The following is a 19,327-nucleotide window of genomic DNA, read 5'->3' as shown; positions in this document are numbered from 1 at the left end:
CTGTTTCTTAATGTGCATTAAAGTTATATAAAAAAAATTAACAGTGAAAATGCAAATTCCTTGCTGACAGTTAAACCAAAAGGCATTTCCAGTCGAAATTGGCCGACATATCCTCAGCATAACCATGTATAATATCCACAACACAAAAAGAGGTTATACACACACAATACGGTAATATTATGTTGAAGCACAGTATGTATGACTCCGCGAGGCTCCTGCCTACGATAGCCGTAATGCTCCGACAATCCATCAAGCGGCGCGAGTTCGTAGCTTAGCAAAGTCGCACTAAAACATTTGACAGATTTTCGAGCGCCGTGTACATAAAATCGTTTCGAGGTCAGTAAACAACCAGAATTCATACATAAGGCACACGGGATTATAAGGGACACTGTCGATTTTCAGAAAAATCAAAGGATTGATTTTAAGTGTGCCATATTTTCCAAAAAACACGGTAATAACGACGGCCCGCTAGCATGCTCTACCAAAAATAGTGCTTTGTTGTGTATCTGACGCACGAAAGCTAAACCAGTTCCACACCACTGAAGTTGCAGCATTTTTACAAACCAATTCTGGTTCATCTGCTTCATTCAACGATCCGCTTTCGCCCTTCTCATTCTCTGTCGCCGCCATGCTTTTTCTCCCATGTGCGTATGAAAACAAAGGCACTGCACATGCGCGTTTTACCCATATTCTATCGCAATATTTCATTTTCTTATCGTTACCCAACATTATATGCCCCAGCCCTAGGTGAAACCATTCTGTACTGTACAGGAGACACGGCACGGAGGAGACTGACAATGGTCTACAGCCAATCAGGACGCAGAACACAATGCACTGTAAAAAAACAAAAACAAAAAACCAACCAAACCAAAACAAACAGCATGCAAAATTGCACAAAAAATCTGCAAAAACAGCGAGGATGTAAAAGGTGAACCATGTTATAGCGAGGGACCACTGTAACCATAAAAAGGTAAGGTTGTGGAATATGAAGGGACTAGACTATCCATTGATCAGGTAATGCTTTTAAATAGAGGTCTTGTTTTTTTTGTAGCGTTAATGTTGTAACAGTTAGCGAGTGTTTTCAGATTGTTTTCAAAAGTGCTCAAATAGCCCAGTTTAACCTGCAATGGCTCCTGCAACATGTTCTGCTGCCATGGCGGGGATAAATTCATGATGAAAAGCAGAAAATCGGCTGTCACAGATGATAACTTCAAAAAGTCTGAAGATGCTAATGCATTCCCTCCTTGCAGCGCCTTAGCCCTCCAGAAACCTAGGGTAGACCCTAAATATTCATTCAAAATAAATGAATGAAAGGAAAAAAAAATCCAGGACATTCAAAACCACCATAATTCAGCATAATATTCTTATTACCTTCATAGCTCACAGGACCATATCACTTTTTTTGTCCATCTCTGTTGAAATAACCATGGCCAGTCATTATGAAGAACTGAACTCTGAAATGTGCATTGATCTCTGTGATGAGTGGTTATAAATGTCGTCAGAGATTCTCCTAGATTGACATGTTTTTCTGTTGTTTTGTTTTTCCTCACATATCACCCTAGAGCTCAAGGATCAAGTTCATCGGGTGTCCACTGTTAAAAACAATTTTAAACCATGTTTACTCACTTATTTATGATCAAAATGCAGATGTGACTCTAGCTGCTGTGTAGAAAAACGATCCGATGTATGACGGCAGCTGAACCCTCCTGCCATTCATGCTCCAACAGTCAGCCTTTTTTGAAAGTCTTGCCTTCAGTGATCCCAAATCAGATGATCATGTTACAAAGTATGATTAGGTTTTACTTCCTTAACTTTGGCCTGCAATAAACGTGCATCGCAGCACTTGCATTTTCTGTTTCTCTACTTATTCACTTGAGATTTTCCTCTACTTTTTCACCCACACATTTATACATTTAAATTTTGTCCCACAGCAACAACATTTCTGGTACAGAAGTCCAATTGAGATGAGCAATGTTTTTGCTTCTATCGTTTTATTTTTGTTTTGTTTTTGTAGCAGTTTGGTATCAATTTTAAAATGGAAGAAAATGAATATCCACGTTTCAATCTATTGTACAAATATTTGATATTCAGCATTTCCGTCCATTATCTTCATCTTATCCAATTGAGGGTTGTGGGGAGGCTGTTATAGGGCAAAAGGCAGAAAACACCCTAGACAAGATTGCTAATCTGTTGCAAGGCCAACACATAGAGATGGTAACCACTGGCATTTACAGGCAATTTTTGAATGACTAATTTGTTTAGCTACATGCATGTTGTTAAGACTGTAGGAGTGAGCCACAGTAGCTGGACAGAACACATAGACTACAAAAAGACCCCAGGTTGGATTTGAGGTTGCTGGAAGGTAACAGTGCTAACCACCACACCGTGAGACTTCTGCCACTCCTCTTTAAGCAAACATGCATAGAAATACAGTAAATAAGTTTGTACAATTCTAACAAACTTGAAAGTCAATATTTGGTGTGACCACTTTTATTCTTCAACACAGTCTGAACTCTCTTAGGCAGTTTTTCTTGTAGTTCTTTAAGCAGTCTTTAGGAACAGTTCTCCAAGCTCCTTGAAGGACATTCAAAGGTCGTCTTTGGATGTTGCGGTTCAGACTCTGGGGAGGCCAGTCCATGACTGATAGTGTTCACTGTGTGCTTTTCTGTCCTGGTATGCTTTTAATGCATTGGCAGCGTGTTTCGGATCAAGTCATGCTGAAAAATGTCAAATTTGGGTTCATCACTCCATAAGACCCGTTGCCACTGATATTCAGTCCAGTTGTTGTGTAATTTGGCGTACTTTCTTTTTCTCCCTGTTTCCCTTCCTTCCACTGAGACCACTTGTGATTAGGATTCAGTGAACAGTAGATGATCTACTAAAGGGCTAGATTCAACTCTCAGGTCTTGTGTCAGGTCTTTCCTGGATGTTTTTCCTGTTTCTTAAGGACATGACTTTCAGATACTGTTAATCTGCTGTAAATAGATTTTTAGGCCTGTCACTTCTTCTTTTGGCTGTCACTTGTCTGGTTTTCTCAACGTTTTTAAGGACACACTGAAGATCATGATAAGATATGTGAAGTATTTGTCTTATAGCTCAAAACAAACAAAAAAACTCAGCTTTATGTTTGTCAAACTGTTATCTTTGGCATTTTTCTTAGAGTCAAAGGAAGCTGAACAAGTGATGTTTTTGGAACAATTTGCTAGAAACAAAGTGCTTAAAGATGAAATGTAATATTGGTTCTTTACAAAGTTATGTGTAGACAAAACACTGGCTAATCTCTTGAGTTAGGCATCTGAAAAATGAATGAAAAACTCAATGAAAAATTTTGATAGAGCTTCAGAAAGCTTGGAGAATTATTACCCAAACCCAAGACTTAGTTGGTCTTGTTCTTGAGCAAGATCAAGCCAACTGACCAGCCAGGAACTGCAATCGGCAGATTTCCAGCATTCTTGGCCCTGACTGATGACCGGCTCATCATTCTCCCATAGGTGCTTCTAGTTAATTGGAAGTTTTTCCTCCCTGGTCTGGAAAGCACGATAGCGTTGTTCGCATAATGCCTTTTGCGAATCACTTACCACCAGACTCTTAATGTTTTTCTTGTCAATAAGTTGTGGCGATGCAATTGGAACAGCTGCACTAGTGTCTATCTTCCATTTTTATTTTTTCTCTGCTTGTGGGCATCTTTCTTCAGTATATAAGGGTAGACTCGCACTTGTCAGTGTATGCTTCTGGAAGACTTGTAGCTTCAGTATGTGCACTCCCCGGACTGCTTACAGTACTGACAAGAACAACTCTGGATGCATTTTCAGAATTTTGGTTTTCAAAGGAATTGCTAATATGAGTTCTGATGACATCTTCTCATTTTGAAGAAAAGACAGCAAGTAATTTATCTGCAAGGCTGAGATTTAGAAAACCTCATGCTTACGTTTAAACTACAAAAATAAGAAGATATTATGTTCAAAATTTCTCTGAAAAGTCTTCAGACGTAGCGAAACGTGCTCAAGTATTATTGCTGTAAATCTGTCCTCGGCTGTTGTCACTCTTCACATTTTGCTCTGTTTTTCTTTCCCTAATGGTGTTTGCTGCTGCATTTTCTCCTTCAGTCTTTCATCACAATGATAACCGTGTAAAATAAAAGCTTTTGATTACATAACTGCTTCTTGGAAATGGCAGCGCTACCCAACAAAGGCAAACAGAGGTCCTTTTTCAGTGTGTTTGGTAGTTATTTCTCCATTTAATAGCTGTGGTTGAACTGGCCTGTCCACAAAGACGAGAGATAAAACATTCCCTCCTTCTGCATGTGCTTGGAAGTGCATTCTTAGTTTCTCTTACTTGAGCAGCTGGCTCTCCTCAGCTCGGAGTGGCAGAACGGCTGCCACGCTCGGCGTCGAGCACCAGCTGGGCCATCTTTGATGCGATCTCAGTGTGGCACCAAAGAAACGATGTGCAAGGCGAGGTCACGGGTTGTGTTTGTTTGCCCTGGTGCAGCAGGGGAAATGGACAACATGTGCTTGATTTCTTTTCATGGCTCGGACTTCCTTCATGGTCACAGTTAAACGGATGGATAACTGGAGAGCAATAACAGCGAATAGCCCGTTTCTGACACAATATCAGTGCATAAATTGTTATAATTACTGCCATGGGTACAGCGTGGGCAGATAGGTGGAGAATTTTTAAAATTTATTTATTTAATTTCACAGAAGTGGCTGATAAATCTTTTATTTTGTGAAACTTTTGCGGTCAGTCAACTCCAAACACAGTGTTGAATCATTTGCTGCTGGAGCTGCTTTACTAATTTGCTTTCAGTTTTCCAGTAGTGTATTAATAATAGGGCTGTGCGATATGACCAAAATCTCATATCCCGATATAAGACATCTATCGTCCCGATAACAATATATATATATCACAAAATTTTAACATTTTCTGTAAATTCTGTGACTCTCGGGCAGCTCGACTTGCGTGAATTGTTTCAAGCTGGGCGTCGTGTACCTGGAGTCAAGTGTTTTAACAGATGCATAAAATAAAACATGAATGTTTGTTATCATCTTATCTTTCTAATCTTATCTAATCTAATTCTTTTCATGTCAGTTGATGTCTATGATGATATAAATCGAGTCATTATTTATGCCAGTTTTTAAGGTCCCTGTTTTCTCCTGAGATGCAAAGTTGTAATTTAATTTTTGGTTAAAATATTTGATTTAATTTTTAATTCTGACCAGTCAGAAGCTTCAGGTGTTATAGAAGAACACAAACTAAATGAAAAACTGAATTCTTTGGTCAGTTCCAAATAAATAATGTAGATAAAACTAGAAGTTAGAATTACTAGACACCCTGCGATATGATGAAGTTGTCATTTTTACATTTTGCGATATGATGACTACTCTTGGTTGCTGGGGATCAGTCCGCCAGGGCCTTCTGTTCCTGGTCACCGCCCGGAACACATTGCACCCGACCCCTACGGCGCCTCCTGTGGGTAGTGGGCCTGCAGGAGGATGTGCCCATGTCCCTTTTTCAGGCTGTGCCCGGCCGCCCTTGGGCACCCTCCCCAGGCCTGGCTCCAGGGCAGGCCCCTGGTAACCCTGTCCCAGGCAGGGTGAACTGTTCCCTGGATCTTTCACTCATAGGGGTCTGAACCTGAGTCTGAACTCCTCACCCACAGAGATGGGGTGAGGAGTTCAGCCATCCGAGAGCGGCTCAGAGTAGAGCCGCTGCTCCTTCACATCGAAAGGAGCAGTTTAGGTTTTTGGTTTTTTTTGTTTTTTCTTTTTTTTATGTAGATGTAAGGAGGCTTCTGTTTTTACTCGTGTGATCGAGCCGTTAGCTTGCTCTAAATTACAAGGTACAGTTGACAAGCTAAGTGTGTCCAGTGTTGGATGATTTATTTGTTTTTTGGGTTGAACTGATTTAATGCAAGTTTGGTCAGCTGACTTAGGTGCATGAGATTAGCTCTCTTGTTCATAGCATTCCCAAAGTGTTTTCATTTATTTAATAAAATATCAGTATTTGGTGTCCAGGACTGCAAAGTCTTGTTTGTTGTGTACAGTAATACTGTTGCTCGGGTTGTCATTAGCATTGTCCATTGTTATTTGGTCTTTTTCTCACTCACACTCCTAACATTCTGGTGTGTACGGCATCAGCAACCCAAACATTAGCTGCCAGCCTATCCTGACGTGGCTTTATTCTATTCCAAAAGCATGATTGGCTCGGCTCGGTTCAGCGCTGTTCTTATTGCCATTGGTCTTTCCAGATGTCTGCCAAAACAAGGATAGACTTAGTTCTGTTGACTTTATATTGACCATGCGTGATTGTTATCATTTTATCTGGTTTCCAGCCCTAATGTACATATGCAGTAAATGTAAGAGCTAAAGACCTCCGGCAGATGCAGAGCTCAGAGTCGGCGGCCTCTGTACTCCCACAGGCCGGAGAGATCTCTACGAGATATACTGCAAAAGCTTTCTTCTGCAGCAAGTTGAAATCCTAACATGATATTTATCTGCAGAAGAGATTTTGGAAGCTGACGTCAGCCACGCTGTGACTTTGTAAAGTTCTTACACCACGCTTCTTTTCTTTGCGGATGTGGATGTTTGCATGCGACACACAGAATTGAGCCGGTGTTATTTTTGTGTTCCCTCCAGGCTGTTCGGTGCTACGATTCACTCATCCTTAAGGCAGAGGGCAAAGTGGACCCTGAGTTATTCTGCCAGCTGGGCCACTTCAACCTCCTCTTGGAGGATTATCCGAAAGGTGAGTCATCTCTTCACCTGCACTCAAGTGGGTTATACGCTCTTTGTTTTTTTTCCTGCCACTGTTTTGGTCGAATAAATGATTTCTATTTCAGCTGTCATGCCTTTTGAGTACGTTTCACATTTTTAAGCACAGTAGTTATTGTTCCTCTAAGAACAAACCTCTACAGCTTGCTGCTTGGTCATTTCCTCTCGTAAATCTTTGTTTGCATCTCCTTACAGCATTATCAGCATACCAGAGGTACTACAGTTTACAGTCAGACTACTGGAAGGTAAGACACGCAGGCCTACACGTTCACTTTCCCTTATTGTTTGTGATATTCTCACCTTCTTTCACTCTCACTCTAACACACACACACACACACACACATTTCCCACACATACACCGGAAGCACGTTTGGTCTCAGCTGGGTTAGATGTTGGCGTAAGATGCGGTTTCAGGTTTCATGTCAGTCATTTTCACTGTTTCCTGCAAAGTTGACACTTGGCGGTGAACCTAAATTCTAGCTTTGTTTTTTGTTTTTGTTCTTTTAATCAAATTCTATCAGGTGCTGCAGTGTTATATAATCGGTTAGCCACCAGTTTCTTTTTTCACCCCACTGACGTCTGATTTATTCTGTCCATTTTAGTAGCACATTAGCAAATCTTCACATAAGTTTAGTACCTTTTGGGTTGCTGTAATTTGGTAGGTTGATTTGCTATAGTTAAAAAAAAACAAAAAACACTGCATTGTTTGGTAGCTAAATAATTGCTCACCTTTCTGTCTTTACTCCCAGAATGCCGCCTTTCTGTATGGCCTCGGAATGGTCTACTTCCACTATAATGCCTTTCAGTGGTGAGTGGCAACTTCTTTTTTTCATTATTATGAATATTATTTCTTCATTTGGATAGACACAGGGAGAGTCTGCTGAGATCATTATTGTTTATGTAATAAATGCACTGTGAATCTCTTCTGGGGCTGTTCTGGATTAAAGAGAAAATCACATTGGGGCTGTGGCAGAATGGTGGTAGATGGGGAAAATGTTACAATGTCACACTGCATTATGCTGAGCATAAGTGGATGGATATCAGCTAAACAAGAAAAAATACTGTTGTTTCTTAATGTTTGCCTTTAAAAAAAAAATTACACTTTTTAAAAACAGATTTCATGTGGCTTATTGGACTAGTAGGCTGATAAGATACAGTAGTTACCTTGATGGTAGGTTTTGTTGTTTGCTATTGTGGGTGATATAACCTCAAAATTATGTCAAAATATTTCAAGGCAATTTGCAATAATCATATTTATTTAAAAAAAGCAAAAAGAAAACGAAGAACTAAACGAGGTTTCACAGGCGATTGTAGCTTGCGGGCAGCAGTTTTTATTAGTGCAAATAAAAAAAGAGGGGTGTTTTCCATCTTTGTTTTATAGTGAGCTGAACTTGTTAACACTAGATTCAGGCAGCAGCTTCAGAGTGCAATAGATATTGGTCAAGCTGCGTTCATTTGCACATAAGTACATATGTAAACCAAAATAGTCACCATCAAAATAAAAGCAACAAAGTTTTTGTGATTTTGAGGATAAATCGCAAAAACCAGTAATCCATTCTCTTTTGGGGAGTTAATCAAAGTGTGTTTGGTGCCTGATGTAAACTTATTTACATTTGAATCCTAATTTCCCATTGACCGCATGTTCAGGGACCCGTTAGATGAGACAATCAATGCCATTCTCATGCCTAGATTATGGATATGCTTGTTAGCTGGATTTAGATAAAGAATGGTTTGCACCAATTTGTGAATCTATCAGCTACTCTGCTAACTCAGCCTCTGTGGACAATTTGTAAGTGTGTTTTAGGACATTTGAGGGGTGTACCATGAAGCCAGATTAACGGGTTGACAAGCTGGGTTGAGCTTAAAGTCTGGGTTTTCTGAGTGAATAGTCATGTGATGCGTGGAACGTGCCTTTTTACATGAGCACACACAGAGCCTATAGCAGACAGCCTCGCTTAACAGAGGAAGCCGATAACCACCTCATGATAACGGCATCATAAAACAACATCACCAGACAGCAGCCACTGCTTTTAAGATGTATCTCAGGAAATAAATCCCTCCTTTGTTCTCCACATGGACTGTTGACCTGCATGCAGCCGAAGAATGCTCATATGTGATTGGTCACTTAGTAATACTCTGTCTACAAGCAGGCTACAAATACTGCTCAAAAGTGATCCAATCCACCGACTGCTCATTTATTAAACCCACACCAAATCCGTGAAGTCTTTGGCAGCAGCACACCTATGATCAGTGTCAAGTATTTGAGCAATTTCAAATATTAAAATTAAAAATATTGGTGTGCTCTGTGATGCAAGACAGAAGTTGCATGCCTCAGAAGATGGCACTTTCAAACAGCAACAACGGTTAGCGCAACGATTCAAGGGAGTTATCCAAAGAAGCGTGCCTCTGTGATTACACAGCTCAGTCGTAGTCTGTATATGTTTACCAGCTGAAAATCTGCCTTTGATGGTGAGCTGTCCTATCTTGTTTCCATAGCAACGCCACGGCCAGCAAGAGAGACTCTGTTCTGGCTGAGTTGCCAATAAGAATCAGCTAAATTAGATTCTTCGAGATGCAGACATCAGCAAATCCAGCTGTTACCAGCTGCAGGCAAATTCCACTGAGGCGTTGTTTTCAACACGTGATTGTTTTCAGAGACATTTTTCAGATGTCAGGACATTTTTACCACTTGCTTCTTGTTTCTTTTGTTGTTTCCAGTGGTACGTACTGTTGTCTAATGCACGTTTATCTACTATTTGAATTTATTTACAAATCATCATTATCTGACTCTCACTGGTGCCATTGAATGAAGCGGCCAGTTGAGAGCTGGAGAGCTAACTCAGAGATAATTGTCTTCTTGCACAGATCTGCATCTGCTCTGTTTACAGCCACTTTGGGCGGTTCTGTGAAGGGAGTAGTATACTCTGTTGTAAGAAATCTTCAGTCTTTGGTCGGTTTTCTATTTGAAACGGTCTTTACTGCTTATTGAAGAGGACTCAGGGTGCTTTATATTGTAAGGTAGAGAGCCTACAATAGTAGAGAGAGAATCTGAACACTCAGGTGACCCCCATGAGCAAGCACTTGGTGACAGTGGGAAGGAAAAACTCCCTTTAAACAGGAAGAAACCTCTGACAGAACCAGGAGATGAGACAAAGACGCACTGTGGAAGTGGTGAATGTGTGATGATGTAACCTGCGGCGCACGAAACGACCAATGTGGCGGGTATTGTGGCGGCTTAAAGGGTGTCCACACAGGAAGTAATGTGTCATTTAGGTCGCAAGCTGACATACTATTCGCATAGAAATGACTAATGAATTTGTTGATCATGAAATGTCATTTAACACATTTCCGGTCAGTTTGGAGCTAGATAGAAACCCTCAAAAAGCGTTAAATAAAAGCTTAGATTGCTTAAACTTTTTATTGTGTGTAACAAACAGGGTGCGTTCTCAGTTTCCAGGGAAGAAGCATCTTTAGTGTTGAGTAGAAGATGGCACGCCGGCAGCATGACTGGAATAAGCAGCTGCTGTCGGAGATCAGCTTTTGCTAATACCTCAAGTTTTTCTCTGAATCTAAATGTTTTTATTAATCACCCTTCTCTTTTTTTCTCTCCCCCCCGCCCACCACCGCTTCCTTTTAAATCTCCCACAGGGCGATCAAAGCATTCCAGGAGGTGCTGTACATTGACCCGGGGTTCTCCCGGGCTAAGGAGATCCACCTGCGCCTAGGTCTCATGTTCAAGGTCAACACAGACTACGAGTCAAGCCTAAAGGTACGTGCAGCTTAGAGAGTCGCGCATCACTATTGAACGAATCCCGAGAACCGGCGATGAAGCGAACAAAAGCAAAGGTGGATTTTGTCAACAGCAGCGGTTTCACACTTCAAGCTGACCTTGAAGCGTGAAACGAGCGAGCAGAGCACGACACAAAAAGGATGGGAGCTCCCATTCAGTGCCTGAATAAGCTGGCAGCTAGTGACAAATATAAGAGTGAATAAGTGATTGATTCTATCTACTCATTTCTCTCTTACAGCATTTTCAGCTGGCTTTGATTGACTCCAACCCCTGCACTTTGTCCAAAGCTGAAAGTAAGCACCTTTTCTGTTTATTTGAGTGTTATGTTATTAATTGTATCTAACCGCTTTTGTGAATATGCATCATTACTTTTTATTCTTTCAGCTCTCCCCTCCATCTTTTCTCCTTTCACCATCCTTCTGTACGCAGCATTAGACCGGTGGTTTCGCTTCAGTCTACTTAGAGCACTGGAATTATTTGATATGCTGCTCCCATCTCATCTCGCCCGCCGTGCTACCTGTTACCTTGGTGATAGCAATATCCATTTTTGCCCAGGCTCCCGCTGTTTGCCTTTGCTTCTTTGTGTCCCCCCTCACTGCTTTTCTAACTCGCTCACATACGTAGCAAGGGCAGCCCCCATCTTACTCCCCACCCCCCACCCTCTCTCTTTCTCTCGCTTGTTCGTGCTCTCTCTCTCCCTCCTCTCCACTCTCTCTCTCCCTCTCCATCTGCTGAGAGTCACTCAGGCAGCTTAGATCAGACACTGCAGCGCTCCAGACAAAGGAAGGTGCTGCCAGGAGCACAGCTTACCTACCTGCTCTGTTCATGTAGACTGGGCCAGCCTCGGGTTTCTGACACCTCTTTTTTATTGACAGCTCAGCACTACTTTCCAAAGACTTTTGGAAACACACTGAGGAGGGACTCAGTTTTTCTTGAAATGTTGAGTAACCTCTAACACGCTTGTGTTCTTGTCTCTCTCTCTCTCTTTTTTTTTTTTGTAGTTCAGTTCCACATTGCTCATCTGTATGAGATTCAGGTAAGTGTTTGATGCTTGATTCGACCTGCACTTGAGCTCTGCTTGCTCTCAAGGGTACAAGACTAGATTTGCCCCCACCCCCCCATCTATGCTGAGTAATTGAGAAGGAGGGGGGGTGTAAGTGCTGCATGTCGATTGAATGTGGAACAGCGAGGCGAATAGCTTTGACTTAGCGGTGTAAAAAAAATAGCAGGGCGTCTGAATGCCGGGGATTGCCCTGTTTCCTATTTTCTCTTTTCTTTTTTTTTCTTTTTTTTTAATTTGAACTACGTGCTGACAAATTGAGGATGGAGCAGGGTGCTCGAGTGGGTGGCGCGCGGGAGGGGATAGGAGATTACTCTCGGCCGATCGACAGGGTTGCCACGGAAACAAGAAAGTCTGTCTCCCCCTCTTTTGTATGCTGGTGGTCTCCCTCTCTCTGTCTTTATGTGGGTTTCATTGGCGAGGTACAGTAGCTCAGGGATGCGTTTATCTTTTTTTTTTTTTTTTTTTTTTTTTTTTTTTATTATTATTTATTTTATTGTATTTTATTTTTTTAAATTGTGCTGTGTCAGAACACGCCGCTGCAGTGAAAGACCCCCAGCTAAATTAAGAAGGGTGGGAAGTGCAGTCAGCATGATTACTACATTCCTGTCTCCTGCTGCAGGTTAACAGAGATGGAAAGACGGCCAAAATAGCAACTATAAAAAACTATAACTATAAACTAAAAGCTATAGGTCTACACTATTGTTGGTTTTTGTTTTGTGTTTTTTTTTACTTTTTTAATCCTTGTTACATTTCCTCTTATCCTTTTCCCATATCCAGAAGAAATACCGGGCTTCCAAGGAGGCTTACGAGAGCCTTCTGCAGACAGAGGATCTTCCTGCGCAGGTGAAGGCCACTACCCTGCAGCAGTTAGGTAAGGTTTTCTAAGGATATATCATAGTTTTGATATTTCTTAAAAACAAACACACAGTTGGATAATTGGATATATTCCCAGGCTGGATGCATCACACGGTGGAGCAGCTCGGGGACAGAGGAAGCAGGGACAGCTATGCCATCCAGTGTCTGCAGAAGTCTCTGGAGGCCGACCCTAACTCTGGACAGTCCTGGTACTTCCTTGGCAGGTATGCTGCACACCGGAAAAACAGCCTACAGAGGATTGTAGCGTTTGATACTAGTGTGCTCCTTACCTCTGCTTTCCTGAAATAAAGCAATAAAATAATGGATTGTGAGGCTCTAAAAGCAGTGTGTGGGCTGTTTGTGTGTCCTGGACAGCTGAGCTGGACAAGCCCCAATTCCTTTCTGATTAGCTCAGAGGTCTATGCATTAGTGGCTAATGCTGCTGGCTAGCTGCTCCTAGGCATGTATTTCCAGCTCCATATTTTTATTTTTCAACTTCATTAGAGTGGCTTTGCATGATTAGCAGTTAAAAATAACCCCCATTAACTTTGGGCTCCTTGTTCATACTCTGTCTGAAACAAGCAGTTCTAGCTCACTTTACTCCTTTTAAGCTACTTTTAATCTAATTGGCTCCCCCCTCGCAGACTGAAGAGCTTCCTTCTTACCACTTCTTTTATTTTTCTCTTTTTCTTTTTGTTTTGTTTGTTTGTTTGTTTGTTGGTGACCACACACTACTCCACTGAGAATTTAGATTCCAGTTCAGCATCTATGCATGCACCCCGGGCAGCAGACTTGAAGCGAACGTCAGGACTAGAACAGGAGTAGCTACTTAAGAATTGGGTTTTCAGCTGTCAGTGTCCTCAGTGGAATAAAATCAAGGCTTAAGAAAAAGCATGGGAATTTGGGCTGTGTTGTAAAAGGTTTATTGAAGGTGAAATTTAAATCCATAGCTTGGCAATATCAGCACTGTGTTCTCTTTGGTGGTTGATCAGGGAGGTACATTCTTTTGGCGCATCATTTTGGGTATTGGTTGTCACTTTTTGGCTGAAAGCAAATTAGTAATGGAGGTGAGGAGAATCAGAAATTGCCACCACCACTTTACACAGAGGGCTTCATTTTCCGATCCTCCTCATGTTTTAATTTCCTTAATGACTCTGTGGGTGAGCCTTCTCTATTGCCATTGTCTAGTTGATTGAAAGTATTTGTTCTGTTATGGATCTGGTAACACCAGGTGTCAGCTGCTGTTACCCTTTAAGCATGTCAAAGGGTGGAATTTGTAAAGAGGAATGTATTTTTGGAATATTATTTCCATATCGTGACAGCCTTTGTCTTTCCACAGGTGCTACTCCAGTATTGGGAAAGTCCAGGATGCCTTCATGTCTTATCGGCAATCCATAGACAAATCAGAGGCCAATGCAGACACCTGGTGCTCAATAGGGTAACTTTTGTATTTAAAAGTAATCTATTACTTGTTTTCACAAAGAAAAATATTTAAAACCATTTTTTTCTGCATCATCATTATAATTTTTCTTCCCCCTTCTATCATCATCCTCCCCTCCCTCTTCCCCCGTCTGCACCTGTCCTCAGGGTTTTGTACCAGCAGCAGAACCAGCCCATGGACGCTCTGCAGGCGTACATCTGCGCCGTGCAGCTGGACCACAGCCACGCCGCTGCCTGGATGGACCTGGGCACGCTGTACGAGTCCTGCAACCAGCCGCACGACGCCATCAAGTGCTACATCAATGCCACTCGCAGCAAGGGCTGCACCAACACTGCTGCGCTAACCCACCGCATCAAATGCCTGCAGGTGGGTGGCGAGAAGGATTTCATAGAAGAAGCAACCATGCAAAGGCTGTTTGGATGGGTATATAGCGTCAGCTGGATTATTTTGTTTGAAGAAAATTTAACAGAAGTGCAAAGATATTTGTCTAACAGCAACAGTGAGGTTTTCATAAACGGTTTTTCCCCAGGTTAGGCAGTCGAGTAGCTTTAATTGTAGCATGTTGAGATGAGAACGCTTACTGAAACTGCTGGTTGCGATTTCCTTCTTACAATTGCAGGATAAAGTTAGCGTTTTTACATTTTAGGGTCAAATCTGTGTTTCTGCATTGTGACATAAATATGATTTGATTTTCACACAATGCCTTTAAAGCAGATAAGCACATCCCAGTTTGCATATCTGTGAGGGGAGGGTGTCAAGTAACCTCGTGATTTCAGTCAGTGAGGTGGCAGTCAGGTGAGGTGGGGTGGCCTGATTTTATTTTCAAAACAGGAATCTGATCTTCACAACACGTCTTTGAGGAAGACAACTGTTGCACGAGGAACCAAATTTTCTGAGAACCTTGCAAAAAGAGCTGTGGATGCTCAGCAGGCCAGAGGAGATTACATAACCATCTGAGAAGAGTTTGGATTCGACTGATCTGCAGTCAGACTGCTGTTGCCAGTAAAGAAGAGTTATCCTCTATGCTTCATAGTGTGGTTCCTGTGCAACCTGAATTATGTTCCCAGACTAACTTCTAAACAGGTTGAGCCTCCCGTATTGGCTCATGTTCCTGAGTCCACCAACAGCAGAGCGCTGATTAACAGTAATATTAATGGCTGGCCTACAAGGAGAAAGCCACCGCTCTCCATAAAGCATACTGCTACCCATATGCAGTTTACTGATGATCACATGGGTGAGCCAGACAGCTGCTGGAACAATGTTTTGTGGACATAGGAGACTAAAATAAATTGTTTTGGTCAAAGAAAGGGAAACGGTGCATAAGACAGTGTGAAGCACAGCGGTGGTAGTATCATGATTTGGTTCTGTTGTGATGTATATCGGCCAAGATGGCTTGTTCTTCCTGACACAACCATCCCATTTATCCAAGCTTGGGGCCGGCTTGTGACCTCCTGAGGCTGGGTTTGTCTTCCTGTCTTATGCAAAGTCAAATAGAAATGCTGTAGAAGGGCCTGAGGAAGCTCACCAGCATCTTGATTGCATTCTTTTTAATGAAATAGTTTAAATTTCCTCCAAGCTAAGCCAGACTGATCAAAAGGCGAAACCGTTAGCTGCAGTTATTGCTGTAAAAGTGGCTCACAGGCTGTTAAGAGCTAAGGCTCAGTTTCCCTCCTCACAGATATGCAATACTGGATCATCTGTATCGAGAAATGAATGGATGTCCAAGTTGAATGTTTTCACTTTTAAGGTATTTATGTGGAAATGAGGAGAATCTTTTTCCTGTAATTGTAAGTGCTCTGTGAATAAGCATCATTGGGCTTTATGTTTTTTTTTCAACCAATCAAAAGACGTGTAACCTACTTTATCCCTGATTGAAGTTTGCTTTAATTTGTTGGAGCTGCTCTGGGGTTCACCGGAGTTGTTTGGCGTGGCTTATGCAGATAACGGGCAGAAAACAGTGCAGTGAACGCCACAGACACAAAATGATACCAGTGCAGGCTTCGTAGTAGGCTCCCTTTAGCATTAGTAGCCTCTCCCTTTTTCTGAACCTTCCTAATCCTAAAACTCCCTTGCACTTGGATAGCAACGCATGTGGTTTCTAAAGGGCTCTTCTCCAGTACCTTCATCTTCTTCTCTGCCTTTTGCTGTTCTTTACCATCCCTTTGAGGTTTAAATTAAATCATTCCTAAGGGATGCGATTAGACAAGCACAACAGAGACTTCGGAGGTCAAAGAATAAACCTGCTACACCCTTTTGAGAAATAATTAGGTCTCCTTTTTACGGATTTCGAGAACGATTGGCGCTAACGACAGCTGACGTTAGCTGAGCGAAGTGGCCCTCAGCCCTCCCGCAGATTTAAAACCTGGGCGACCCCGCATCTCATGCGTTAATTTATTCATCTATGCTGTCATTTTTTCCTTTACATATGCATGAAGGAATGTTACATTACCACCCAGTTTACTATAGCATAATTTCATGGCATTAAGACAAGCTCCACTGGCTTGTTTTAATGGACACTGTGACTGTGTTTGGGATCACTGTTGCTGAATGTACCTCCTCATGTTGTTAATGACATGACTGTAGGGTTGAGTTAGCCAGACCAGTGCAAGTTGGCATAATCACTGTCAGATTCTCAACTTGGCTTCACTTGTTGTTTTATTTATTTATTTATTTTTAACCTCTGCCAACTTACCATTGCTAATCATTTCTTTGTTTTGAGGTCATCGTTTTCAAAAAAAAAAGTAAAAAAAGAAAAAGCCTTGTGTTTTATTATTTTTTTTATTTTTATTTTTTTCACGTCGTTCTCCATTCCCCTAGGCTCAGTTGAGTAACCCCCAGCTCAGTAGCCTACAGAGTAAAAGTAAAATGCTCCCTCTTATTGAGGAGGCATGGAGTCTGCCAATCCCAGCTGAGCTAACCTCCAGGCAGGGAGGCCTGAGCAGTGCACCACAGCAGGTGAGAGACCAGATAGAGCAACTTACCCCACCCACTCCTCCTTCCTCCCCTCTTCTTGCCTCCCCCCGCCTCCTACCTCCCCTCCCTTCCTCTGAGTCCAAACTCAGACACTTAGGCTCTCGAAACACACACGCACACACCTGCAGGGCAGCACACACGCATGCACTGTCGTACATAACGATGGGTAACGCTTGAGCTCAATAACAAGGCGACCCCTGAAAATAAAAACGCCTTTATTTCTCTGCTGCCCTCACGATTGGAGACCTCGACTGCATTCCGAGTCTTCTTTTGTCGCAGCTTATCGCAATTGGCTACTGCTAGAAGCTCACGGGGTCACGGCCGCTTCACAGCAAAACCGAGCCAAGTGCTATCCATCCGCTGCACTCCCTTCTCCTTTTTTTTTTCTTTTTTCTTTTCTTTGTTTTTTTTTGGCCTCCAGCAGTCACATGGCTTCACCCATCACACTCAGTTTGATTCAAAAACCGAAAAAATCCGATAAATGATTTTTTTTGTCATTATTTTTCCTCTTCGATTTCTTCTTTTAATCCTTTTTTCCCTAAATCTAACCTGGTATTCGGGATTACACCCCACCCCTAGTCTCCTCCACCCCCCCCCTCCCTCGTCATGATCAGATTAAAGGGCTCTAATTAAAAGTAAAGTGGCTGTGTTTCTACTTCTCACACACACTTTGCCTCTTTCTTTTTTTTTATGCGTTCTCTTTTTTTTGTTTTGTTTTTTCCCTGGTGGGGGCTTTTCTTCACCCTGCCTCGGTGTGATCGGTGAGGTCGTGCTGCCGTAGACTGTCCCCAGGCTTCCTATTGACTCTGTTCGTCTTCCTCCTCCCCACCCGCCTCCCTTCCCTCCCCTTCCCTCTTCATTAGCTGACCTTAGGCACCTTGCAGTGTTTCACCTCCACTTCATTTAAACACGTCGGTCATGCAGTAGATAGCTGTAGCTCTGCTATGTCCGTGTTTGCGTGTGGTCGTCGTTGTCGGAATGTGTTGATCTCTTAGCAGCCGACGTGGCGACACTCGACTCGAGCGCGAATGAATTTGTTCGAAATTCTTCGGATGAGCCGATTTCATTGGGTCAGATGTGACTTTATAGCCTGACGCTCAGTAATAGTGATGATAATGATATTAATAATAAACCGAAGCTGCGTTTTTGTCATCTGGCTTTGTTTTTTACGCAGCACGCTAAAACGATGGCTTGTTCCGCAGGCCGTACAGTCACATCTGGCTCATGAGCTTTCTCCAAACTAATATTAAAGGCTGTCAGTGTGTGAATGCTTTGTAACCTTTGGCTTCCAAGGTCGAGTTATGCCACTGTGTCCCTAAACAGCTGCTACTGCCTTGCAATGTCTCGCCAAACTTGGGAACATACTAAGTCTTTCCCATGAGGACAGTTGGAGCGCTGTAGATGCTGTTTGGTTGTAGCCTCTGTACGTGTTTTCCCAGCTTTCCTTTAAACAGGAAAGATAACCTGGAGGGTGTTGCTGTGATTTGACGCAACGCCTTTAGACACACAGGAATGTTTTGGGGTTTTTTTGTTTTGTTTTGTTTTTTTGCTTTCTGTCATTGAAGCTTTAACGCAGAATCACATTATTGCTCTCCCTTGTTTCTCTCTTTCCACAATCCCCATCTCCATGTCTCCATAACCCCCTCTTTCCCTCTTCCTGTTCCTCCCGTACCCTTAACTTTTTTTTCTTTTTCCACCATCTTCTTTCATGACTTTCTTTTCGTCTGGATCTGCTCCAATCCTCTTTGTTTTACCCATCCATTTATATATCTTTTTTTTTCTTCTCCTTTGATTTGTTTCCCTTTTGCCTGCGCCTCTCCCTCCATTATCCCCCTCCCCACAGGCTTGTAAGCCCAATCACAGTGCAGAGGGCGGGGGCTCGGGTCAGTCTCTGCCTCCTCACGTGGGCTCGCTTGGCCAAGCGGACGACCAGTCCTGCCCAGCCAAGAGGAGGAAAGCCTCCGGTCCTGCCAAGGTAAATATGGCAGTTGTTTCCCTCGTAGTAAGCAGAGTTTACTCAGAACTGAACTGGGGTGGCAGAGGCGGTAATTCCAGTTTCATTCACCTTAATACAGCTTCTTTTTGTTTTTTCACCTCAGGGTGATTCATGGGCCAGTAATCCAGCACAGCCAGTCCCCAACTGGTACCTCTCACCACAGAAATTACAGGTTAGCAACATTTTCATCTATTTATCTTTAAAAAAAAAAAAAGGTCATCATTATTTTTAGGTGTCACATGGTTCTCACTCTTTCTGTCCGTCTTCAGATGTTGGAACAGTTACGGAGTAATCGGGCCAACTTGAAGCCGCCGCAGCTCCAGATGTTGGAGCAGCTGGAGGCTCAGCTCGCCATAATGCAGCAGCAGCAGCACCAGCACCAGGTATTGAACAACTTCTAGCATATTCAAAGTGATGAACAGCATCGCTTTTCCTT

The 19,327-nt window shown here is 42.5% G+C and overlaps 1 protein-coding gene across 2 annotated transcripts in view; it reads left to right on the top strand.

Annotated features, from left to right (window-relative positions):
* Nucleotides 1–19,327, top strand: part of LOC102291812 (histone demethylase UTY) — a 35,570-nt gene that overhangs the window by 7,654 nt on the left and 8,589 nt on the right. The window contains exons 3-16 of one of the 2 annotated variants that reach the window (XM_005919987.3): nt 6,639–6,747; nt 6,969–7,018; nt 7,523–7,581; nt 10,422–10,542; nt 10,802–10,856; nt 11,565–11,599; nt 12,404–12,497; nt 12,579–12,705; nt 13,821–13,919; nt 14,069–14,288; nt 16,740–16,877; nt 18,739–18,870; nt 18,995–19,063; nt 19,161–19,274. In XM_005919987.3, the coding sequence (XP_005920049.1) occupies nt 6,639–6,747; nt 6,969–7,018; nt 7,523–7,581; nt 10,422–10,542; nt 10,802–10,856; nt 11,565–11,599; nt 12,404–12,497; nt 12,579–12,705; nt 13,821–13,919; nt 14,069–14,288; nt 16,740–16,877; nt 18,739–18,870; nt 18,995–19,063; nt 19,161–19,274 (1,422 nt within the window). The remainder of the gene's footprint in view (nt 1–6,638; nt 6,748–6,968; nt 7,019–7,522; nt 7,582–10,421; nt 10,543–10,801; nt 10,857–11,564; nt 11,600–12,403; nt 12,498–12,578; nt 12,706–13,820; nt 13,920–14,068; nt 14,289–16,739; nt 16,878–18,738; nt 18,871–18,994; nt 19,064–19,160; nt 19,275–19,327) is intronic. The other variant, XM_014332922.2, reaches the window with a different exon arrangement.

Source organism: Haplochromis burtoni, unplaced genomic scaffold (assembly GCF_018398535.1).
Source record: "Haplochromis burtoni strain Fernald_Lab_line unplaced genomic scaffold, NCSU_Asbu1 Contig_40, whole genome shotgun sequence".
In the NCBI taxonomy this organism is placed as follows: Eukaryota; Metazoa; Chordata; class Actinopteri; order Cichliformes; family Cichlidae; genus Haplochromis; species Haplochromis burtoni.
Note: the sequence above shows the minus strand (reverse complement) of the source record. Positions and strands in the feature narration are given on the sequence as shown.